The sequence below is a fragment of the Physeter macrocephalus genome, chromosome 8 (genome assembly GCF_002837175.3).
Source record: "Physeter macrocephalus isolate SW-GA chromosome 8, ASM283717v5, whole genome shotgun sequence".
Taxonomy (NCBI): domain Eukaryota; kingdom Metazoa; phylum Chordata; class Mammalia; order Artiodactyla; family Physeteridae; genus Physeter; species Physeter macrocephalus.
In genome coordinates, this window is record NC_041221.1 from 93,868,591 (window position 1) to 93,891,916 (window position 23,326).

Consider the following 23,326-nt stretch of genomic DNA (forward strand, 5'->3'; position numbering starts at 1 on the left):
AAAGCAGAAACTAACACACCATTGTAAAGCAATTATACTCCAATAAAGATGTTAAAAAAAAATGAAAGATAGACCAAGGGACTTTAAAGGAAAAACACAAAAGTTCATTGATATGATTTTGGATTCCACATTGCAGTTAAACTTAAGAAACTACCACTTGTTAAATTTTGGTATAAGAGCAAAGAAAAATATTCACAATTATCTCAGAAGGCCATTAAATACTCTTTTCTTTTTTTTTTTAATTTCTTTTTTATTTATTTATTTTTGGCTGCGTTGGGTCTTCATTGCTGTGCGTGGGCCTTCTCTAGTTGCGGTAAGAGGGGGCTACTCTTCATTGAGGTCCACAGACTTTTCACTGCAGTGGCTTCTCTTGTTGTGGATCATGGGCTCTATGCATGCGGGCTTCAGTAGTTGTGGCACGCAGGCTCAGTAGTTGTGGCTTGTAGGCTCTAGAGTGCAGGCTCAGTAGTTGTGGCACACGGGCTTAATTGCTCTGCAGCATGTAGGATCTTCCCAGACCAGGGCTCGAACCCGTGTCCCCTCCATTTGCAGGCAGATTCTTAACCACTGTGCCACCAGGGAAGCCCTAAATACTCCTTCCTTTTCCAACTATATGTCTGTATTAGATTAGATTTTGTTCACTTACTTCAACCAAAACAACAAATCACAAGAAATGAATGCAGAAGCATATCTGAGAATTCAGTACTATTCTATTAAGTCAGATATTGAACAGACTGCCACACTTCCACTATAATTTTTGTTTTGAAAAATAGTTATTTTTAATGCTATTTATTTTAACATGTAATGGCTTTATTATTGAATTATTTCTTAAAATACTCAATATTAATTTATAATATAATAAATATTAATACATAAAATTACATACGTAGAAACTCTTCGAGGTCATCAGTAATTTTTCTTTTTATTACTTATTTACTTATTTACTTATTTATTTATTTGGCTGCACCAGGTCTTAGTTGTGGCACTCAGGATCTTCGTTGCGGCATGTGGGCTCTTTAGTTGCGGCATGCGGGTGTAGTTCCCTGACCAGGGATCGAACCTGGTCCCCCTGCATTGGGAGTGCAGAGTCCTAACCAGTGTTCTACCAGGAAAGTCCCACCCAGGTCATCAGTGATTTTTAAGAGTGTAAAGGACTACTGAAACCAAACGTTTCAGAACTGCTGAGTCAGATAAACGAGAAAGCCACGGAACGATCATGACCAGGTAAAGTTAGTCAAAAGAATGAACGCAGAGCCTCAATGATAAAAGGGTACATAAGGCAACAGAGAAACAGGGCCTAGGAGTACTCTATTTATGAACAGCCCACTCCTGAACTCTTTCCCTGTCAAATCTCTAAATAGCAGAGGACTGAACTCACCACAGAGAAGCTAAGTTGCTCATAGGGCACTTTTGAGGGCAGATATTATAGAGGTGGAAAATTTTTCCCTTCTTCCCTTTAGATTCTTTGGCTGGTCTAATAATTAAATTGAAGACAGAGTAACAACAGAAAAACAAATTTAATTTTGTATGTTGTACAGGAACTCTATAAAAATGAGACCCAAGGGCAAGTCGGGCAGTTAAAGTTTATATGCCATCCTGAGCTAAGGAATGGGATAGGGGCCTGGAGCTTCAAAGGGGAGGAGGGTAATTCATAGGATGATAAGGAGAGCATTTGCCTTGCCATACACATAAGCCATTTAGATAAAAGTGATTTCTGGTAGTAGCTCCCTTCCTGGAATAGGCCCCCTATCTAAATACTTTTAGGTAGTTAAGGGAGAGGTAAAAGTTTTTCTTGAGTCTGTTCAGTCTTGATTACCTTCAGCTCAAAACAATCCACATGCCACAATGGCAGATTTTGGGTCAGCCTATTCTGCTCCCCTTCAGTATGACTATTTGCTAGAAGAGTAAAGAATGATATATATATATATATATATATATATATATATATATATATATTTTGAGGTATGAGGGCCTTCTCACTGCTGTGGCCTCTCCTGTTGCGGAGCACAGGCTCTGGACACGCAGGCTCAGCGGCCATGGCTCACGGGCCCAGCCGCTCTGCGGCATGTGGGATCTTCCCGGACCGGGGCACGAACCTGTGTCCCCTGCATCGGCAGGTGGACTCTCAACCACTGCGCCACCAGGGAAGCCCATGATACATATATATTTAAAAATCATAAAGGAATAAATTATCACATGATTATACACAAAACTTACATTTTGAAAATGAAAATATTTGGTGAGCTAAGCTCTAAAAAGCAAGGAAAATGGATAAACAATGTCATGACAATGAAGTACAGAAAAATATTCACTGGTATTAGTAAAAATTAAGATTTTACCAGTATAATGCCCCTCAGAAAGAACTCCCATCACTCCTCAGTTTAAATTAGGTAAACTCCAGATTTAAACTGTTAAATTAGCTGTTTCGCATAGGGAAAATAAACAGTAAATTCCGGTGATGATGGAATTCCGGTGATGACGTCAGCTGGCTGCTGACGGCTAAAAAATAACTGCAGCTATACATCCTTCCTGACACTCAATGGCCACAGTCAGGGAAAAGCTCTTCTCAATAAATCTTAGCAAAGAAATAATGAAAGTGACAGAAAAGGGCTATCATATTAACCCACTGGAAAACAGAGTAATTACGTGCCCTAAGTACTGTAAACAAGAAGCCTTTTCCTGGAAGCATGATACAAAGAACCCTAAATTTCGATTCTTAAGACCTAGCTTCTGGTTCAAGTCACATGTTTCCTGAGTTATCTGGGCAAAGTAAATCACCTCTTTAGTCTTCATTTCCTCCTGTAAGATAAGGAAGTTAGTCTAAATCCCTTGCTTTAAAATGTAAATCCTTTGATTCACAGTAACAAACACATTTAATACTAAAGCCATACATAACTGAAACAAAAGTGCGGACTAGTATTCACCAATTGATGGGTCATGACCTGCCATTTGCAGAGTACTGAACTGATTGATGGCTACAATTCCTCATTAAAAACAACAAAAGAGGGAGGGGGTAGATGGGTAGAGACAGACAAAAATATAATACCTTATCTGTTTGACCATAGAGATATCTTTGGTAATATAGGGGAGTAAAAATTTTCCCTTACCTTTCTAGGTTCTTTTGGCAGATCTATTAATTAAATTAGCATAAGGCAGATTAGCAGAAGAAACAAATTTAACTACATACATATGGGAGCTCCATAAGACTGCGACCCAAGGGTGAGGTGGGCAGTTGAGGTTTATATGCCATCCTGAGCCAAAAAATGAGATAAGGGCCTGGAGCTTCAAAGGGGAGGAGGGTAATTCATAGGACATTAAGAAGAGCAGAAGTTTGGTACTTAGTCATTTGCCCTTCCATACATATAAGTCATTCAGGTAAAAGTTCTCTCTGGTAATAGCTCCCTTCCTGGTACATGGCCGGTATTTAATTTAGGTAGTTAAGGGAGAGGTAAAAGTTTCTCTTGAGTCTGCTGGATCTTGATTGCCTTTGGCTCAAAACACTCCACATGCCAAAGTGGCAAATTTTGGGGTCATATATTTTGCTTCCCTTTAGTAAGAAAGGAAATGCACATTCAAGTTTAGGTTAATATTCACACTATGGATATTAACATTACTCAGCTGTTTAAGATTGTTACATTTATTGGCTATCTGAATTTAGAAATTTAGACAGTTTGTGTTTAATCACCTAATGTCAAAAAATCAGTTGCTTAGGTAATGTTTACATTTTTCAACTGTAATTTGGAACAGATCTTTTGATTCCTCAACTGTTCTCTGGCTAACAAAGCTGTATTGTAAAATATAAGAAGTTGTTAGTCTAAGAACATGTGCCTCAAATGTTAATGTCAGTGTTTGGCAGCAGGGACTGTACTTTTCTTAGGGGAGGTGGGGATAGGCAGTAAAATTCAAGAGTTGAAATTTAAACACACTTGTAAATTACAGTATGTGACAACTGTTAATTATTTTTGCAAATAACCAACATATACTGGGTACTGTGGTGATACGGGATTCCTCTAACAGATGACTTTGGCTCTCGGATTCCCCATGACCCAGCTGAAGCTTTCTTCGAGAGGTCTGAGATTCTTTTCACCCTCCTCTTCTTCCTTCCCTCCCACTCTCCTGCAAAGGTTGTCAGACCTCCACTGAGGCCTGAAGGTACTTCCCTCCTACTCTAGCTCCCTCCCCTTTATCCTTCACAGGGAGTATCACCAATAAATCTCTTGCACATCTATTCCCTTCTTTGCATGTGCTTCTCTGGGAATTTGAGCAAAGTACATGTCTAGTCACCATATTAGACTCTAGGCATCATTATTTCATTTAGTCTTCACAAAAGCCCTGTGAAGACATTATTACTGTTCCCATTTTATAAATAAGGAAACAGAGTAGAAAAGTAATTTTCTCAGCATGACGCAACTACTGACAGAGCTGGGATTTGAACTCAAGTCTGTAATCTCATGGTTGGAGCTGCAGACCTTATTTTAAAACAATTAAATTTTATTAAATAACAACAAAAACTAGACAGATCCCTAATAAAATTTTTCTGATGCCTCTGTGTGCTTTCAGACATTATCACATTTAATCCTAATAAATCCATGAAGTTAATATTATCATTTTACAGATGAAATTGGGGCTCAAAGAATTTAAGTAACTTCCTCAAGATCATATAAGTTCATGAGTTTGAGCTCACTCAGGTCGTCTCTGAATTCAGCTGTTTAACATTATATTGATTTGCCTAATTAATCAAATGACAATTGTGTCCCTTTTTAGTTTTAGATAATTTGTCCTGAGAACTTTATTCAGCAAAGAATCCCCCAAGTGATTTAAACAGCTATATATGTTCATTCTCTCTCTCTTTATGGGGGTGTGTGTGTGTGTGTGTGTGTGTGTGTGTGTGTGTGTGTGTATACGATAAGTTATAGATAAAATACTAGCAATTTAGGGTATTTCTTGAGCTGCCGCCTATTTGTATTTTAAGGTGTGTGTGTGTGTGTGTGTGTGTGTGTGTGTGTGTGTGTGTATACGATACGTTATAGATAAAATACTAGCAATTTAGGGTATTTCTTGAGCTGCCGCCTATTTGTATTTTAACCAAAATTTACAGGGAAATAGCTGGAGCACTATTTCAACAACCTGCCTCCAATAACAAATCAGTAGTTGAGGCTGGAAGGCAGTATTCTCTGCCCACTTTCTGAGACTTTTTAATATAATTTAATGTAATTATGCTGATTTTTGCTTTTGCTTCCTGACTCAACTGCAGCCTTTCAGTTCACATTTCAAAAACTTCGCTTCACCAGAGTCACCTGATGAGGTGAGTCAGCAGTCTGCAGACTCATCACTTCTAACGACCAAACCCTGGTGTTTTACCAGCCTTTAAAATGACGCAGCCTAGCAGTAGTGGGCAGAGCCGGATGTTGAGCAGCCGGGCAGCAACTCAGCAGTATTCAAGCCCTGGAAGGGAGATGGTTGGTTTGCTTGTTTGCTTTGTTTTTCTGTAGAGAAGGCATTGTTGGAGGACATGGAGCAGAAGGGAGAGATCTCAGGGCACAGGCAGGTCAGGAAATCTAGGCAGATCCAGATATGACCATACCATGGGTGGGACTGGGGTAGGGGGTGGTCCTGTCACCACTCCTGGGAGAGGAAAGCCACGGGTCCCCTACCCCCAGTCTACCCTGTGACTTCAGATGGGGAAACTGAGGCTCAAAGATGGGTAGGTGTTTGCCCAGCGTCACAGACATCAGGAAGGGGCAGGAGCCAGGGAGGATACAGGAAGCAGGGGTGGGAAGACCTCATAGCCCTAGACAGCACCCGCACCCTACTCCCAGAAGCCTGCTGCCGTCACAGTGGGGTGCCAGTGCCCAGTAGCCACCCCGTTGGAGCAGTGTGCTTGTAGACAGGACCGTGTGCCTGTGGACCCGTCCCCATGTGAGTCCCCTTAAGGTGGAGGCCCAGAAACTGGGCCACGTGACCCCTCAGAGCCCCCTCCTACTTTTGGGTCAGCCTGAGGGGCGAGTTGCAGCTCACTGTTCACTAGGATGGAGAGGGGTACTCCCAAGCCAGGAGGGGACTTCCCTGGGGTTGGTGTTCAGTGAGTAGGTGCTTGGCTGGGTCTGGAGTGGGATTAGGTGCAATTTTTCATTTTTCTTCTTTTTGTAATAAATGGGTATTATTTCTGTAATAAATGGGTATTATTTCCATAACAAAGTAATCAAATGCCTACCCCATCCTCCACCGGATCCTGGTTATACAGAAAAATCATGGCTCATTGTGGAAGGCCCAAAATCTTTAAGATGACCAGTTACCCATAGCTTGCCCTGAACTCAGTGTTTTTACATTTTATCATTAGCCTTCACCCATCCCACATATCTAATATGTATTCACTAATCTTTTCCAATACCTTTGCATCCTCCAGTGGAACATTCCTCTCTTCCCCCCTACCAAAATCCTCACTATCCTTTAAGGCCCAGACTTAGCATTACCTTCTTCATAAAATCTTGCTTCATCTGTCCTATTGGAAGCAAAATTTCTTTTCTCTGTGTTCTCATCGTTTTGTTGTTCAATGATTCTACGTCAATTGTCGGTCATACAATAACTTTGTGTATATAACTTGATCTTTCTTAGTAGATTATAAATGAAGATTCTTTATCTTTGGCTAACCTATAAAATATTTTTACATTCACCAATCTTCTTTTATCCTCAAAAAATGGGAGATGGGGGGAAGAGTTTATTTAATGCCATTTATTTAATGCCAACTATGTGTCAGTCAGGGTGTTTGAAGCTATCACACTTAACCCTCACAGCACTCTTCTGTATCCATTTTACATATGAAAACATAAGCTCACAAAGAATCAGAGACTTATCAGGGTCAAAAACTGGCAAAAACATGGCTAAGATTTTTTAACTCTGGTCTTATTCTTTGCATTACAAAAAGATAATTGTACATCTACCAATGTGGAAGACACCCATAAATACATGTAAAGCTCTACTCATAAAGATTTTCTAGCACATTAGAACTGCTTCATTCAGATAATACTTGGGACCCAACTAAAGTCAGAGGATTTTTGAGCCAGAAGGGACTTTATAGATCATTTAATCCAACCCTTATGTTACAGATAAGAAATATGATCCTCAGAGAAATAAATTTCCCTGTGTATATACCCCGCCAGTAGATGAGCAAAGATTAAAATCCAGTTGGAGGCAGTATAGCAAAGTGGTTAACACTATGGCCTTTGGAGTCAGCATTGGTTCAAATCACAGCTCTGGTACTTAGTGACTATGTGTAGCCTCGGAAACTTTACAAAGCTCATCTTTTGTCTTCTCATCCCTAAAAGAAGGATAATAATACTTACCCCATAGTGCTGTGAGGATTAAACATAACACTGCACAGCAAAGAGTAAGCAATATCAAATATTAGGTATTCTCTTATCTCCTGTCTCACTGCCTGCTCTTCTTTGCAGGATACCACATTGCCTTTTATGGATGAGTTGTGGAGTGGACAATACATTTCAGGGTCAAAGTGAGTAAAGATAAAGAAGTGTGCATTTATGTGGTAAGTCCCTTTTAAAAAAAAAACATGTACAAATACTTCTCTGTGGATAAATAACACTTTTAAAAGGAATTGTTCATTCAATAAATATCTATTGAGCCCCTACCACATGCCAGGCACAGTGCTAGATGCTGAGTATGAGATCAACAAAACAGATATAATTTCAACCTTCATAAGCACTGAAGTTTGATTGAAAAAAAAATATCACTGAGATCTACCTGTGGGACATGCAAACCAAATATCTTTCACAGAAGTCAATACAATGTAATGGATATTAATATTTGAAATGAGCTATACATATATACTTGTGCCTTTTTGTAAAACAAGATATTCTTTAGAATTAAGTTCTATGTCATTTCTAGTACTGGTCATTTCAACTAGATTTTAGTAAATTCCTTGATAATTAAGCTATTTCTATTTCTTTACATAAAATAGAATATTGCAAGGGGTAGGTTTAGTTAAGCATACTCTCCTGAAATATGTTAATCACCATCTGTCTGAGGGTTACAAGAGTGGAATAGAACAGTTTTGCTAACAGCCAGTACACAGTATTTCCTTACAGGGCATCACAAAGTTCAATTTCATGAATCTGTGCTCATTCACTCATTTTCTCTCTTTCTGCATACACACAAATAGAAGCTGCCTAAAGAGATAGCTGATACTCTGGTTTTGGAGTCACTAATATACTGATGGTCTCTAGGTTGCTTGTATTTGTTTGAGTTAGGATGATAAAACTGGCTAAGGATCAATACAGAAAAGAATCTGGATTATTCATATGTCAAAATTACCTTATGGTGATTCCTTAAATCCCTAACACATTCCTTAATCCTTAACACATTAAGGAATTAATTCCTTAACAAATTCCTTAAATCTCTTTATACTCAAGTTTTGCTATCCATTTGACTTTGGAATGTGATATACTATCCAATTTTACCTGAGAGTGAAAAGAATGATTTTGTTATTTATGAAAGGAAGTACAGAGCACAGTAAAAAGAGTCCAAGTTTGGAGTCAGGTAGACTGGGTTCAAATCTCAATTACCATTTAATTGTGTAATTTGTAAGAACAGCTGAGTCTTGGTATAAAATGTTCGCAAAATAGGGATACTACGATTTTTCTTTTAGAACTATAAGTTTAAATAAGATAATAAATAGCTGGCAGACAGTAGCTATTTGTGGTTAGTATTAGTGGTTGGCTATATTAATTTAAAAAGAGATCACGAGTCAAGAGCATTGATTTAAAAACAAAACAAAACACTGCTTATCTAAAAACTAGTATATAGAAACATATAACCTCCCTTAAATTATCAATATTTATAATCCTTGCAACTGGGGAAATAAGGAAAAACTACAAGATTTAATAAGAAAATTGGGACCAAATGAGATTATAAAAGTTTGAATTGTTAATCAACAAGGAGATTAGTGTGTTTGTTACTCTCAAAAGGTAACAAGGCATTTGCTTGATGCTTTAAGGTCCTTGAATTGAATACTGCATTTTTCCTTATGGTAGAGTTATCCCTAGAACTCTTTGTGGAACTGGCTGTTTTGAAGGAAAAAAAAAAATCAAGCAGCTGCCTCTTATGGAACAGGTGATTATTTAAATATAAGGTGGTGAGTGAAAACTTACCTGAAAAACCGCATTACTCAAGAAAGAGAATTCACCAAAAAGAGGTTCTCTACATCACATTTTTAAAATCTTCAACGGAATGAGCACCTTCCCTCACATTATCTCTTCATCGTAAGCAATTTCTCTTTAAAGCTATTCTAACTCAGACCTCCATCTAAAATTCTACTGAATCTTTCATTATCGAGGAAGCCTGGAACAGTGCAGAGGCACTCCTTTCTGAAAGCACATCTATTCCTGACCACTCCTTTCCAAAAGGTAAAATGTGTATCTAAAATCCATGCGTGAAATTTTAAGCTTGCTCTCCTATCTCATTAGCTCATAGCAGCCAGGAAAACAAAGACCATTCTCACCCAATTCAAACGGCGGCGGTATCGTTGAGTTCTAAATCAGGAACGACCCCCTCATCCCACTCCCAAAATATAAGAGGTGTGCACTTCAGCCGACTGCCTGTCTCCCAGGCATTGCACCCCAGGATAGTGGAAACAGTACTCAGGAAAAGGATGGTACAGCAGCTCTCGACAATCGAGGGTGACTAAACCCTGCCAATGGGAGAGTGTGGATACTCCTTGATCATTGGTAGAGAGACGGTACTAAACCGAGTCGCGGTAGAGGTGTCTTCGGCCTTGCGCAGGGGCACTTGGGGACCCGACGTAGAGCTCCAAGTTGGAGATAGATACTGCGAGTGGAGAAGACCATAAGTCGGAATCTCAAGGCCTCGTCCAGCAGCACACAGGGTCAAGCGCCACGGGGCTGGATGGGGACTCCTGGTTCAACCCTTTCCCGCTAATTTCTCGGTCCGGATAAGATGCTGCACGGAGGCTCGGGCGGACGGAAATACCAGGCCCAGGAGGCAACCCAGAAAAATCACTCACCAGTCTCCCACCTTCGGCGCAGAACTAGCAGGAGCCTAGCGCGCCAGCCATAAGGAAGCCCTGAACCCGCTCAGACGACCCTGACGACGGCTCGAGAGCGTCACTGACAACCACCCGGAAATGGCACAATAGCTTCCGGGGCTGCGGAGCGCGCGGCGGGAAATTATTTCCCAGAGCCCGGATTAGTAAAGCAGCAAGTGCTGCGGCAGTCTTCTTTCCTGTCACCGCCGCCGCGCGAAGGAAGCAGCCCAGAAACTCCGACCAGGAAGGTAAAGGGCCTCAGCTCGGAAGACACAGTGTACCCTGACTGTGTCCTCCGTGCCCCCCGAAGTTTCTGCAGCTCCCGGCTATGAGGCTGGGAAGGGGCCGGGTTGAGCGGTGGCGGTGCTTACCTCTGACGCTTTCCGCAGCCGCCGTTGGTTAGCACTCGCCCGACCCGCCGCGCTCGGCGCCCGCGTCGATGGGCTGCAGCCGCAGACCCCGCCGCGCTCCGCCCGTGCCGCGGCGGGGACGGCCCCGAGCGCCTCTGCAGTGCAGGACTGAGCCGCTTTCCTTGCCTCCTGTTTGCGCAGCTCCTTAGCTCGGTCTCCTGCCAGGAAGGCGCTAGGCCACTCGCGTCTCTCGTTTCCATAGAACCGACTGGGACGCCTCTCCCTGAGTCCCAGATTCTTGGCTGCTTTCCATAACTTAGCGTCAGTGCAGGTGGTGGGGATCCCCCGGGCCCACCTTCCTGTGAAGAGGAAAATGCTCTCATTCTTTTCTCCCTAGTAGAATTCTAAACATATCCGAACTCTGCAGCTACTGTAGGCCTACACACACACACCACACACACACACACACACACACACACACACACACCCCCTAAATGCTCTCATTCTTTTCTCCCTAGTAGAATTCTAAACATATCCGAGCTCTGCAGCTACTGTAGGCCTACACACACACACACACACACACACCCACCCCCCTAAATGCTCTCATTCTTTTCTCCCTAGTAGAATTCTAAACATATCCGAACTCTGCAGCTACTGTAGGCCTACACACACACACACACACACACACACACCCTAAATGCTCTCATTCTTTTCTCCCTAGTAGAATTCTAAACATATCCGAACTCTGCAGCTACTGTAGGCCTACACACACACACACACACCCATCCCCTCAAGGGAGTGGGGAGGGTGCTGTGTTCCTGGGGATTATGATATCAGCTGTTGGAAGGCACGGAACAAGGCAAAGTGGTTATCCTGAGATTTCTTCCACTCCCAAAGCCTCTAATTAAATATTGACAAAAACGTGATCTGCTTTGAGTACTCCATATCAGGATTTGACCCAGAACTTGGACGGAGCTTGATTTTGGAAGCGTCAAGCTATTTTTGACTGATGAATATCCTATACCAAAAAAAAATTTCCGTTGAGGCAATAGGAATGAACATTTAAACCGAATTTCCAGTGTACGTGTGACAGACTCTGCACCTTGTAAACTTTTGGGTTTGTGTTATTACCTTATGCCTCATTTCCTGGAAGTACCTATTGATGTGCAAGATGTTCCCATTTTAGGCAAGTTTGACCAACCAGTATTGGTGTTTAGGTGGATTTTTATAAGGGAGTTAATTTGATTATGTCTAAATTAACTCAGAGTGTTAAGTTAAATGGGCTAGGATGTTTAAATACTGGAATGTATAAATTTTTATTGTGAAGACAATTAGGCTTCAGTAATGCAAATGTGCTGCTATTAGATCTGTTTTCTAAATACAGATTTTCTTTTGCCTTATTGACTTATGTTCGATTATATGATTTAATATTTTCTTCCCTGAAGCAGAAAGCATAAATCATGTTAAACAGTCTTTGAAAAAATGGTCAAAGGTGGGTTTTTTCATAAAATTCAAAATGCTTAAGATTTCATAATAGGTATCCACAATTTACACTAATGTCCAAAAACATTATTTTTAAGAAAACCAGTAGTATAACTTTATTATCTAGACAGTGTTTCCCTCTAAGATAATCTTTTCACTGTTTAAGCAAAACATTTAAAAAATAAAATCAATAATTCCATATAGACTGAAAAAACAAAGTGAAGCACCCTCTTTCTCAAAAATAATAACTAAAATAGTACATAGTACATTTTATTTCACCTATTTTCTATTAGCATATTTAAGGAGAGTCAATTAAAAGTAATATTCTATTTCTTTCTAAAGACATCTTACTGCTTAAAAGTAAAATATCCCTGAAACTTTTAAATTCACCTAGTTCTTTCTTGATATCAGAATTACTTTGAAATAAAAAACTTTTGTTATTATTGATGGAGAAGAAGAAAAGCCCATATGAATTAGTCTGAGTAATTACTACCAAATCCACTTTGAGAGGAAAATAATAAACTTTTTCATAAGAAAAAACGGCCCTCTTTAGATTGTTCCTAGAAATGCTTTGAAATTTTAGACATTGTTATTTTTATGAAATTAATTTGTAATTATGCTTAAATATTTTCAGTAATATTGCTATCTAAATGTCACCCCACCCTCACAGTAGATTCCTTTTCATATGATGTATGTTTCTCTTTTATTAATTGAAAGTAGATTGCTTTGTAAAATTAAAATTTTGTTAGAAGTATTCAACTAAATTCTGAAATTAAAGTCAAAGTGTATTGTAGAAAGGACATACAGTTTTTGCAGAAACAGACTTAGATTTTGAATCTTGGTTTCACCATTTACTAACTTTGTACCCTTGAGCTAGTTTCTTAACCTCTCAGATTCCCCATTGTTCTCATCTGTATAAGAATGGCAAATAGCACTTACATTTTCAAGAAGGAAATGCTCATACACGAAGTATATAGGCCACAAAATCCTGCTTGGTCAATCTTAGACCTTATGCTGCTACTAAGTAGTACAAAGTTCCTAGGATACTAAAGCAGGTTTGACTTTCATCCCCCATGGCTAACCAACATGTTCTGTCCTTCCTTTTTTTTATCTCTGAACATCTCTGTCATTCATCTTGCCTCTCTTAAGGCCCCTTTATCCCTGAAACTAGCATCTCCAGTGCAGCCTGTGCCTGTACAGTACCAGATAGATTGGACCTCTCCCTAAGTCCTCTTAGCCTTTCATTTCTTCCCCACCACACGCATTTTGGGGCTACTTCTCCACTTCCTCCCTCTACTGCTAAATCAGTCATCAAAGAGACTAATTATGACTGCTGCTTTCCCAAATAATGCCATCGAAATAAGAAATCCCTGAAGTCTCACCATTGGTGACCTTAGTCAAATAATTTATATATATACGCACAAAAACACATGCATACACATCTCTGATCTTTGAAGGATGGGACAGGAAACAGATACTATGTCTTTTAAAAAAAAAATTTTTTTTCCAAAGCGCAGCTGAATTATATTAAGCCAAAGGCCTAATTTGGCTCGTAGGCCAAGAGGGTGCAGAATTCCTAAACTCCACTTGATGTTATAGCATTCAGAGCCAAATAGGATTTTACTCACACGGTTTGAGTAGTGTGTTTTGTGTGTTCCTTTTGTAGTATTGGTTAAACAGAGAGCCAACACATTGAGCATTATTTACTTCCCAGTTAAATGCTTTAGATAAGAAAAATCATGAAAATCTTTTAAACTCTTAAATTCAAAGCAGCAATATTGATTGAATTTAAGGATTGGTATGTCCTTTCCAGAAGTGGGAAGTTTTAATGTTTTTCCTTAGTAGGTTTAAAATCAAAGTAGAAGTAGGTTTAAAATCAGAATAGTTCACTAGAATAACAAACATTAAGAAACCACTAGTTTTCAACCTGTTGCCTTAAAACCATGAGATACTCAGTAGTGTGGAAAAAGACCATGATGTGATTTTACATAAAAATTAAGGTACAGAACTATATAATCTAAATTTTGTTTTTTAATATTTTTTCACACACAAACATAAAACCTTCAAGACAAGCCCCTCCCCCATTCCCAAATGTTAACAATGGTATTACAGAGTAAAGGAATTAGCGATTTTAATCTTTCTATATACTTTGTAGAATTTTTCAAATTTTCTATCCTGTGTTAATTAAAATTAAAGCACAGATTGGTAAAAGTTATTTTGGGGGAAATTTTTAGTTCTTAAATGCAAATATATAAATAAAACTTTTTAAATAAACCCCTTATTTATCTTAGTTAGCAGCATACAATTTATAAGATGCATTATATTCTCAAAGTTCTATAATAACCTGTGTCTGGTCATAAAAGAAATTATAAAGCAAAGTAGGAAAGGTTTATCCTTATTTTTCTGTCCCAGACCTCTATAAGCATCTCGCACCCCTTTTTTGCAGCACTTTTCCCTTTCACCCAACTGTTACACCCTGCTCTTTCATACTCTTTTGCATACCAGACCTTTCTATTCATATCTCTGTTACTGCCTCTATTTCTCTGAGTTATCTTAACATTTTAGCTATGTGTTGTATTCCTGAAAGGTGTTCTAGCTACGTATCATATTGTAAAGAATTCATAGACCTAAAAGCTAGTATATAATAAAATGTTCTTAATTATGATGATGACTGCTATAGGTTTATTTGCATTTCTAACTGGCACCAACTGCAGAGGAATCTCAGGCATCAGGGATAGGCCCATGTGGGAGATATTTTGGGAAAGTCCACACCACAGAGACAGTTGCTTGTTCTACATAAATGCCAGCTCTGTTCACAATCATTATCTCCTTAGTTGTGTGTATTATATGATTCAAGGTAAGTAGATTGTTTTTTAATTTACTACAGAATTTTTAAAAATTACTATGAGAGCATTTCCTTGTAACTAAGAATCTCGTGTATTTTTTAACTTTTTGACAGTAAAGATAAAATATCTGTTAAAAATAAATGCTTTTTTGTTTGTTTCCTTTTCCAATTGTGTTAGAATAGTATCTTCTGTGTGAATACCTCAAGGATCACCCCCTATATTTTCTAGAAAAATATCTAATTTCTAGAAATACTACTCATACAATTACATTGCAGTTTATTTACTTTATTTCTTGAGCTGCAAGACTTCTAGCAGTTAGCTTTTCATCTTCCATATCCCAGAACCTATTACCAGCACAAAACTTGACTTTGAGTTGTCTGAGTCATTGATAGGTATTGCACCAATTTTGTATCGTACTTTCTTTGGGTTCACTGGCATATCAGGCTATTGTTTATTGTTTTCTTACTCCTTCAGGGTCATAGGAAGAGCCATTAAACCACTAATTTTATAAGTATAAATAAATCTATCCTTATCTATATATGTCTATGTCTATTCTGGTATATAGACATAGAACTATTTACCCATGTAACTGTATGAATTAGATCTGTGGTTATTAGTTTGTCATATGATGTGGTATTAAAAAGCATTGATAAATGTATTGTAAATTCTGTTACTTCAAGTAGATCATTTTATTATAGGACTCTATTAGATTAGGTTAATGGAATTTGTTCTTTAAAAATACTGTGCTAGTTATTGTGTGCCATCACTGGGATTCACGATTCTGTGGAAGTTTAGCTAATAGCCCAGTTTTTCTGATAAACTTGTTAATGTTCTGTATTCTCATTTGTTTTTTAACACTCATGTTTTCTCCTGTTTGAATCAGGAAGACCAGCTTTTTCACCTTTGTTTCTTACTGGCCTTTCCTCTGTTTGTTTAATATCAGTTTCATTTTACTTCTTTTTCAAAGGAAAGAAGTTGCTTTTAAAAAGGCTTTCCTGATTTCTACCATTAAGCACCATTGGTTCTGTTTTCATTTTACTGAGGACTCTTGCTTTGACAAAAAATGCTGTTAAATATGTAAAGTGGCTGTAATTACTCCATCATAAAGACAGTATGATTTAAGATGAAAACTGCAGTAATACACGACTCAAATAAGTCCAAGTCATTTAGTAATTTATGCATCAAACCAAAATATGTTAAAATGGCACCTTGTTAATAATAAACATTCAGATTGTGAAATAGCTGTTACTAACTTGATCTAAATGAGGAACATAGTATGATAGATTTTTTTTTCCTTATAGTTCTGTATAACATATTTAGTTCTCAGGAAGCAGAAAAATAAAATTTAAGACAATTTTTAAATAAGACTTTTTGGGTGGTAGCACTACAGTGATTTTTTTCATTGCTTTCTGTATATTCCTATTACTTAACAGTAATTTCTGTATGTCGGCATTTTAAAATAGCCAGATGGGCAAGATTTTAGGTTTATAAGGCTACTCAAACTTCCCTTCTTTGGCAGCATTTCTTGAAATACCTACTAAATTGTTTTTCAAACTCTTAAATACATAAATAAAATACAAGTATAATAGTAGGTGAAATATATACAGTTAAAACACTTGTATTCCTCTGTTAAAAATGGCTTTCAAGAACTATAAAAACAATTAGGTTGCCTTTTCCATTAGAATATCAAGGTGGTATTCACAGTTATGTTGAATTTCGCTAGTCTAGTGTTTCTGAAAGGACCTGTTACTTTCTAAAGGAAATTTGCTTAAAGTCTTTGTCATTCCCTAGAATTAGTGATAGCAGTGTTTTTCCCTAGTTTTGGTTATATGCCTTATAATTCCGATGTGGCTTTATTGTATGTGTGTTAATATGTGTTCTGCATCAGACTAAATCATAATTATGTCTAGTAACAGGACATTTTTGTAAATTTTTTTTATATATTACTAGTTTATATTAATGGATATTATCACTTGAGCTATGTTATTTAACCCATGTAAGTGGTTTAAAAATTTGGATGATTAATACAGTAGAGTTCCTTATGCACGAAGCTACTTACATTTTAATTACTGATGATAGTATTTTACATGTTTGATTATTTCATAAGACACCAAGCCCTACTATGTACACCTTATAATTTCGTACTGGCCAGACTTACAGAAATTGTTTCATCAAAGAGCCTTATCTTTTTTTTGAAATTTTATTTTTGCTGCGTTGGGTCTTCATTGCTGCGCACAGGCTTTCTCTAGTTGCGGTGAGCAGGGGCTACTCTTCGTTGCGGTGCGCGGGCTTCTCATTGCAGTGGCTTCTCGTTGCGGAGCACGGGCTCTAAGCGCGCAGACTCAGTAGTTGTGGTGCACGGGCTTAGTTGCTCTGCAGCATGTGGGATCTTCCCGGACCAGGGATCAAACCTGAGTCCCCTGCGTTGGCAGGTGGATTCTTAACCACTGTGCCACCAGGGAAGTCCCAAAGAGCCCTATCCCTAAAGACACTTTCTTTATGTTCTGTATCTTGAATTTTGGGATTTTCAGGGGTTAATACGTAATATCCCTTTCCCTCCTTTGGAGCCAACAGAGAAGTATAAAAGTCAGATAGGTTGAGGTCAAAAGATCACCCTTTTTACTGAATAAAAATTGGTTTAGAGGAGGTGGATTTGATGTGCAACTCCAGTGTGTTTCTTATTACATAACTTCTGAATTGATTTACCCACCCAGACAGTGCAGTACTATTACTGGCATCTCCTTATGCCATGTCCACGTGCATTAATATGAACCATCTTTGCAAATATGCAGATGTGTCTGGCAAAGCATATTCAGTTAGTTCTCTCAAGTAGCTTCTCCTAAAGCAAGGAGTGATGCAGGGTAGAGAGAGAAACCAGGAGTGCTGTTACCCTAGCAGAAGTTTCACTCTTAACCCTGAGTAATGCTTTAAATTGTTTATAGTGGGACTTTCTTTCAACTTCTACTCTAAAATGAATCTCAACCTTTAAATAACTACATATATGTATATAGTTTATAGATATTTAATATAAATATATATATAACATATATGCAGTCTTTGAAAATAGAGTTCCTATAAAGAGCATTTTTAATTTCACCAGTTGTCTATTACAAGCCCTGGTAATAGTTTTTGTTATAATTTTTGAAGTTTACTTTTAATTGTTTTGAAAGAAGCCAACTGCTGTTGCTCAGCCTGTGGCATTAAGTGAATACTAATCCAGAGCTAATGGTGACAGTTGTTAAAGAAATGAAAAAATTACCCTGATTTCTCTCCTCACTGCTTTCCTCATCTTTAATGAGAAACTAGATTTTCTCCAAGATGATCTAGGTCTAAAGTTCTAACCTCATGTAAACAAAAACAAAAAAAGCTGTATTCAAATTAGAAATGCTGTGAATTTTGCTTTTGTTGGCCAATAAATGTATCACCTCAAATACAAAGTGCTTTGTGAACTCCATTGAAATAGATTAATGTCCCTAACAAAATATATTTGAAACCCACATGATTTTTTTCAGTCTACTTTGTGGGTGATGAAATTAACATATATATAGCACAGTTAAGAAATGTAGATTGGGAATAATTTAGTATATACCTACTATACTAAATTATTTGTTATAAGTGCTGTGGTACCATAAGTTTATCAAGTTCTCCATTGATTTATAAATATTCTTCAACATCTGTCCTCAGACACTTTAAAAGTTAGTATGAGATCTGAGGGTGTCATTGTCCACAAGTGTCCATTTTTCCAAAGCTCTTAGCAAAAACAGTACTTTTAAAAGGAAGCTAATATGCTAAAATTTTATAAGTATCTGTCTTTTTCTGAAGAGTTACGTTCATCATTGTGTTTTAGTGGCAAGTAATGTAGTAAAGCAAGCTTTCAGTGTTCAGACCAGAAAACAAATCTCATTTTATATACAGCCACATTTTGAGAAGATCGCTTTTAAAACTAATTTCTATTGCACATAGGCAGTTTGAACATTGGTATTTACAATTAAGCCTTATATGTTAAGTAGTTTTAGTTTTTATTTTTAGTATTCATAGTTAAGAAAAAATAATGTCAACCCTGTGAATACTATCTTTAACATATGTTGTCTTCTTTATGTGTATGTTAGATGGAAGATGGTGCCCCAAAGCATATTATCCAGATGACAGGATTTAAGATGGAAGAAAAAGAAGCTCTAGGCAAATTGCTTTTAAAACTAGATTGCACTTTTATCAAGAGTGAGGTGAGTACAGTAACTTTAAAAGTTCAAGATATAGTTGAAGAATAACTACAATTAAAATGTTGGCCTATCAATGATAAAATGCACCCTTGATATTGTAAGAATAGAAAAAATATCTTAAAAAGGAAATCTTTCGTAGTAACATTTTTTCGTGTGGATTTTTCCTTCCAGAAATACAAAAATTGTACACATCTAATAGCTGAACGCCTGTGTAAGAGTGAGAAGTTTTTAGCAGCTTGTGCAGCAGGTAAGTTAACTACCTTCTCACCTTTGAAAAAAAAATCTTCATGGTGAAGAAAAAGTACCTTAATCTCTGGGAAGATAGTGTGTTTATTATATCAAACATAAATGTGGTTCTTTCTGATATTTTTCTGAAAATACTTGTTTATTTATTTGGTTGCACCCTGTCTTAATTGCGGCTCCAAGCCTCCTTTAGTTGCAGCTCCAGGGCTCCTTAGTTGTGGCATGTGAACTCTTAGTTGCAGCGCGCATGTGGGATCTAGTTCCCTGGCCAGGGATCGAACCCAGGCCCCCTGCATTGGGAGTGCGGAGTCTTATCCATTGCGCCCCCAGGGAAGCCCCTGAAAATATTTGATATAATATTTTTGCTTTGTTTTTCTGAATAGAACTTTGTAACACTTGAAGAACGTATTAAAGAGGCAGAAATATTTATTTCACCTAATAAGTGCTTCATGTAAGAAAAAATATTTTAATAAAAAGGTTTGGCACAAAATGCCACTCCCCCCCCCAAAAAAAAGCTTTAGTTGAAACCTCAGCGATTTGCAGTCAGGTTTCTTTTCTTTGGTCTATCATTGGAAGAGTTACTGTTTTTGTTCTCTTGCTCCTGTTTCCCCTGCCATCCATGCTATGAAGCAATCATTCTATTTTATTTTTCTAAGATTTTAGATCCCATAAACCTAAATTAGGGCTTAGTGTCTTCTCCCTTTGTCACTATTGATGTTTTTCTTATAGTTTTCTCTCCTGTGATTGATTTGGCATATCATTAGTCCACTTGTTTTTCTTTTTTTTTTGCAGTATTTAACTCAGGTGAATTTACCATTTTTTAGAATAACTTACCAGAAAAACATTTGGATTCATTATTACCTCCACAAATGAAAACATACATTTTCCCTATTGTTTAAAAAGATCATTGATGCCCAGATCAGAATGTTATTACATATCCTAGAAAATTCTCTAACTCAGTTAATTTGTTTTATATAGTGTAACAATGCTGTAAACATTATTGGAAAAGTTTTTGGTATAGAAGGAAGAATATAAACCTCACTCAAAATGGTGAATAATAATAGTAGTCATAATTTAAGTAGTACCACATTTTATTAATCCTTTGGTTTATATTTTACTTTGTAACAGTTAGAATTAAAATTATTTATTATGGGAAAGATTACATACAATGTTCAGTGATGTTGTAGGCCTTTCACTATCAAAAAATTTAGGAAAACAAACATAGTTCAAAGATAACATTGGCAATGTAGAAAAAGTTGTTGAAAAAGGCCAAATTTTATTTGATATTTGGTCTTTATTGTTTACCATTTATCAGAACCAAAATTCTTTTGTGACTGACAGTTCATTTGCTTTCTAGGAAAGTGGGTACTAACTAAGGACTACATAATTCATAGTGCCAAGAGTGGCAAATGGCTTGATGAAACAACATACGAATGGGGATATAAAATTGAAAAAGACTCCCATTATTCACCTCAAATGCAGTCTGCACCTAAAAGATGGCGTGAAGAACTGAAACGCACTGGTGCTCCAGGAGCCTTCCATAGATGGAAAGTTGTCCTCCTTGTTAGAGCTGATAAACGAAGTGATTCTCTTGTAAGGTGAGATTTCACAGAAGCTAAAGCAGTGAATGTGAAAACAATTTTGGTTTGCTTAAATGCCTTTTTGTATTTCTTTGCAATTATTCATTTATTCCAAATGAGCCATGATGATTTACTCCTTGATCTCCTAGTTAAGCCATTCTGCACTTTTAAGCATATGTGTCTAATGGAACAAAATCTATTTTGTAAGTATTGCATTATTCTCAGGGCCTCTGTTTCACTTTCCATGTTATTTCTTTGCAAACTCGAGTAAAATCTTTATTTTTGATTGGAAGATATTTGTTTTCAGTTGTGAAGCACTTACAGTTTTTTGTAAGTGAAGTATTACGTTAAACAAAGGCTTTTTTCTAGGTTTATGTAGTGCAGTCTTCATGGTTCATACTGTTTCCATCATAATTTCATTTCTTTTTATCTTTTACACCATATTTTAAGAAGACTTCTTATTGGGTAAAAGATATTCTTAGACTGCTGTGACTATTTTTGCTGGGAGGGCGTGGTCTAAGGGCTTTTTGTTACCTTTACTGAAGTGTAATTTATAGACTGTAAAATGCACAGATTTTAAGTGTACGTTTTGATGAGTTTGGACAAATTTATGCACCCATGTTACCCATACTACAATCAAGATCTGTAACATTTACATCATCCTAAAATATTCCCTTATGTTTTTGTACATTTAATTCTGCACCACCAAACCAAACAACCACTAATTTCTTTTTTGTCACTGTACATTAGATTTGTCTTTTTTAGAGGTTCATATAAATGGGGTCATACTGTATATACTCCTTTGATGTAGCTTCATTTGCCTGCCTCGTTATTTTTGAGATTCATCCATGTTGTTGTGTGTATCAGCAGTTCCTTTCTTTTTGTTACTGAGTAGTATTCCACTCTATTTATATATCACAGTCTGTTTATTCACCCATGGATGGACATATGGGGTTTTTTTGGTTTTGATTTGTTTTTGCTAATATGAATGAAGTGGCTATGAACATTTGAGTACGAGTCTTCATGTAGATGTGTTTTTATTTCTCTTGAGTAAATATCCAGGAGTGAAATTGCTTGCTCAGATGGCAGTTTTACATTTAACATTATGAGAAAATGCCAGACTGTTTTCCAAGTTGTTGTACCATTTTACATTCCCACTAACAATGTATGAGAGTTCCAATTGTTCTGTAATTACTTTGGAACTATTGTCCAAAAATCAGGTGACCACATTTGTGTGGTCTATTTCTGAACTTCTTACTGTTCCATTGATATCTATATCCACCTTACACCAAGAACACACTGTTTTGGTTACTATAGTATTATAGTGAGTCTTGAAATCAGTTCTTGTGTGTTTTCCAACTTTGTCTTTTTCAAAATTGTTTTGGTGATTCTGGATCCTTTATATTTCCGTATGCATTTTAGAATCAGCTTGTCAACTTCTACAAAAAAACAAGCTGGGATTTTTATTGAAATTGTGTTGAATCTGTAGATCAAATTGGGAAGAATTGAGATCTTAATATTGAGTCATCCTATCAGTAGACTCTGTCTCCAGGGCTTCTTTAATTTCTGTCATTAATATAGTTTTTGTTGTATAAACCTTGCACATATTTTGCTAAATTTAATTCTCTGTACTTCATATTTTGGGATGCTATTATAAGTCCTTTGCTCTATAAGTTTTTATATCCATTAATTGACTTTTCTCCTTTATTCTGCTAATATGGTAAATTATTTTGATCAATTCTTAAATGTTAAATGAAACTTGTATTCCTGAGAGAAATTCCACTTCACTGTAGTGTATTATCCATTTTTAATAATTGCTGATTCTATTTACAAATATTTTGTTAAGAATTTTTATATCCTCAACCTGATAAATGACATCTATGAAAAAATCTAAACAATGTCATGAATTTTTTTTTCCTCCATAATTGGGAAAAAGACAAGAATGCTCACTCTGACCATTAATATTCAAGATTTTACTAGAGGTACTAGCCAGTGCAATAAGGCAAAGAAAATAAATAAGAGGCATAGAGTTGGAAATAAAGAAATAAGAATACTTGGTTTTATTTCCAAAAGACATGTTCATATACCAAATAATTAACTAAACAAAGCTACTAGAACTAATTAATAACTTTAATCAAGATCACAGGATAATAAGTGACTAAATAAAAATTGTTTTTTTATATGCTAGTGATGCAGTTGGAAATTAAAATTGAAACAGCAACACAAGTTTTGGTTTTTGGTGATTTGATTATCCACATATATGTGTGTGCATTTTGTTTATTATTATTTGTGTTACTTGCTTGGAGTTCTCTTAGCTTTTTAGGGAAATGGGAGTTTTTGTCTTTTTTTAATTATGGGAAATTCTTGGCCATTATCTTGTAAATATTGAATTGGCCAAAAAGTTCGTTCGGGTCTTTCCATAATATGGAAAAAGGGGATGCTATTATAAATATATTGGCTCTGAAAGTTTTTGTCTGCACCTATTGAGATAATTGGCTTTTTTCCTTTATTCTGTTAATATGGTAAATTATTTTGATCAATTCTTAAA

The 23,326-nt window shown here is 36.9% G+C and overlaps 2 protein-coding genes across 5 annotated transcripts in view; one reads left to right on the forward strand and one right to left on the reverse strand.

Moving 5' to 3' along the window:
• KIAA0825 (KIAA0825 ortholog) overlaps positions 1 to 10,148 on the reverse strand; it is a 467,916-nt gene extending 457,768 nt beyond the window's left edge. The window contains exon 1 of one of the 3 annotated variants that reach the window (XM_024123740.2): positions 10,037 to 10,148. The gene's annotated coding sequence lies outside the window, so the exon portion shown is untranslated. Of the gene's footprint in view, positions 1 to 9,514; positions 9,890 to 10,036 lie in introns of those variants that run through there. The other 2 variants (XM_055086663.1, XM_055086664.1) reach the window with 2 other exon arrangements.
• A 61-nt stretch (positions 10,149 to 10,209) lies between these two features.
• SLF1 (SMC5-SMC6 complex localization factor 1) overlaps positions 10,210 to 23,326 on the forward strand; it is a 61,770-nt gene continuing 48,653 nt past the window's right edge. For both annotated transcript variants that reach the window (XM_055086665.1, XM_007104346.4), the window contains exons 1-4: positions 10,210 to 10,305; positions 18,845 to 18,958; positions 19,127 to 19,202; positions 20,556 to 20,796. In XM_055086665.1, the coding sequence (XP_054942640.1) occupies positions 18,845 to 18,958; positions 19,127 to 19,202; positions 20,556 to 20,796 (431 nt within the window). In that variant the 5' untranslated portion in view covers positions 10,210 to 10,305. The remainder of the gene's footprint in view (positions 10,306 to 18,844; positions 18,959 to 19,126; positions 19,203 to 20,555; positions 20,797 to 23,326) is intronic.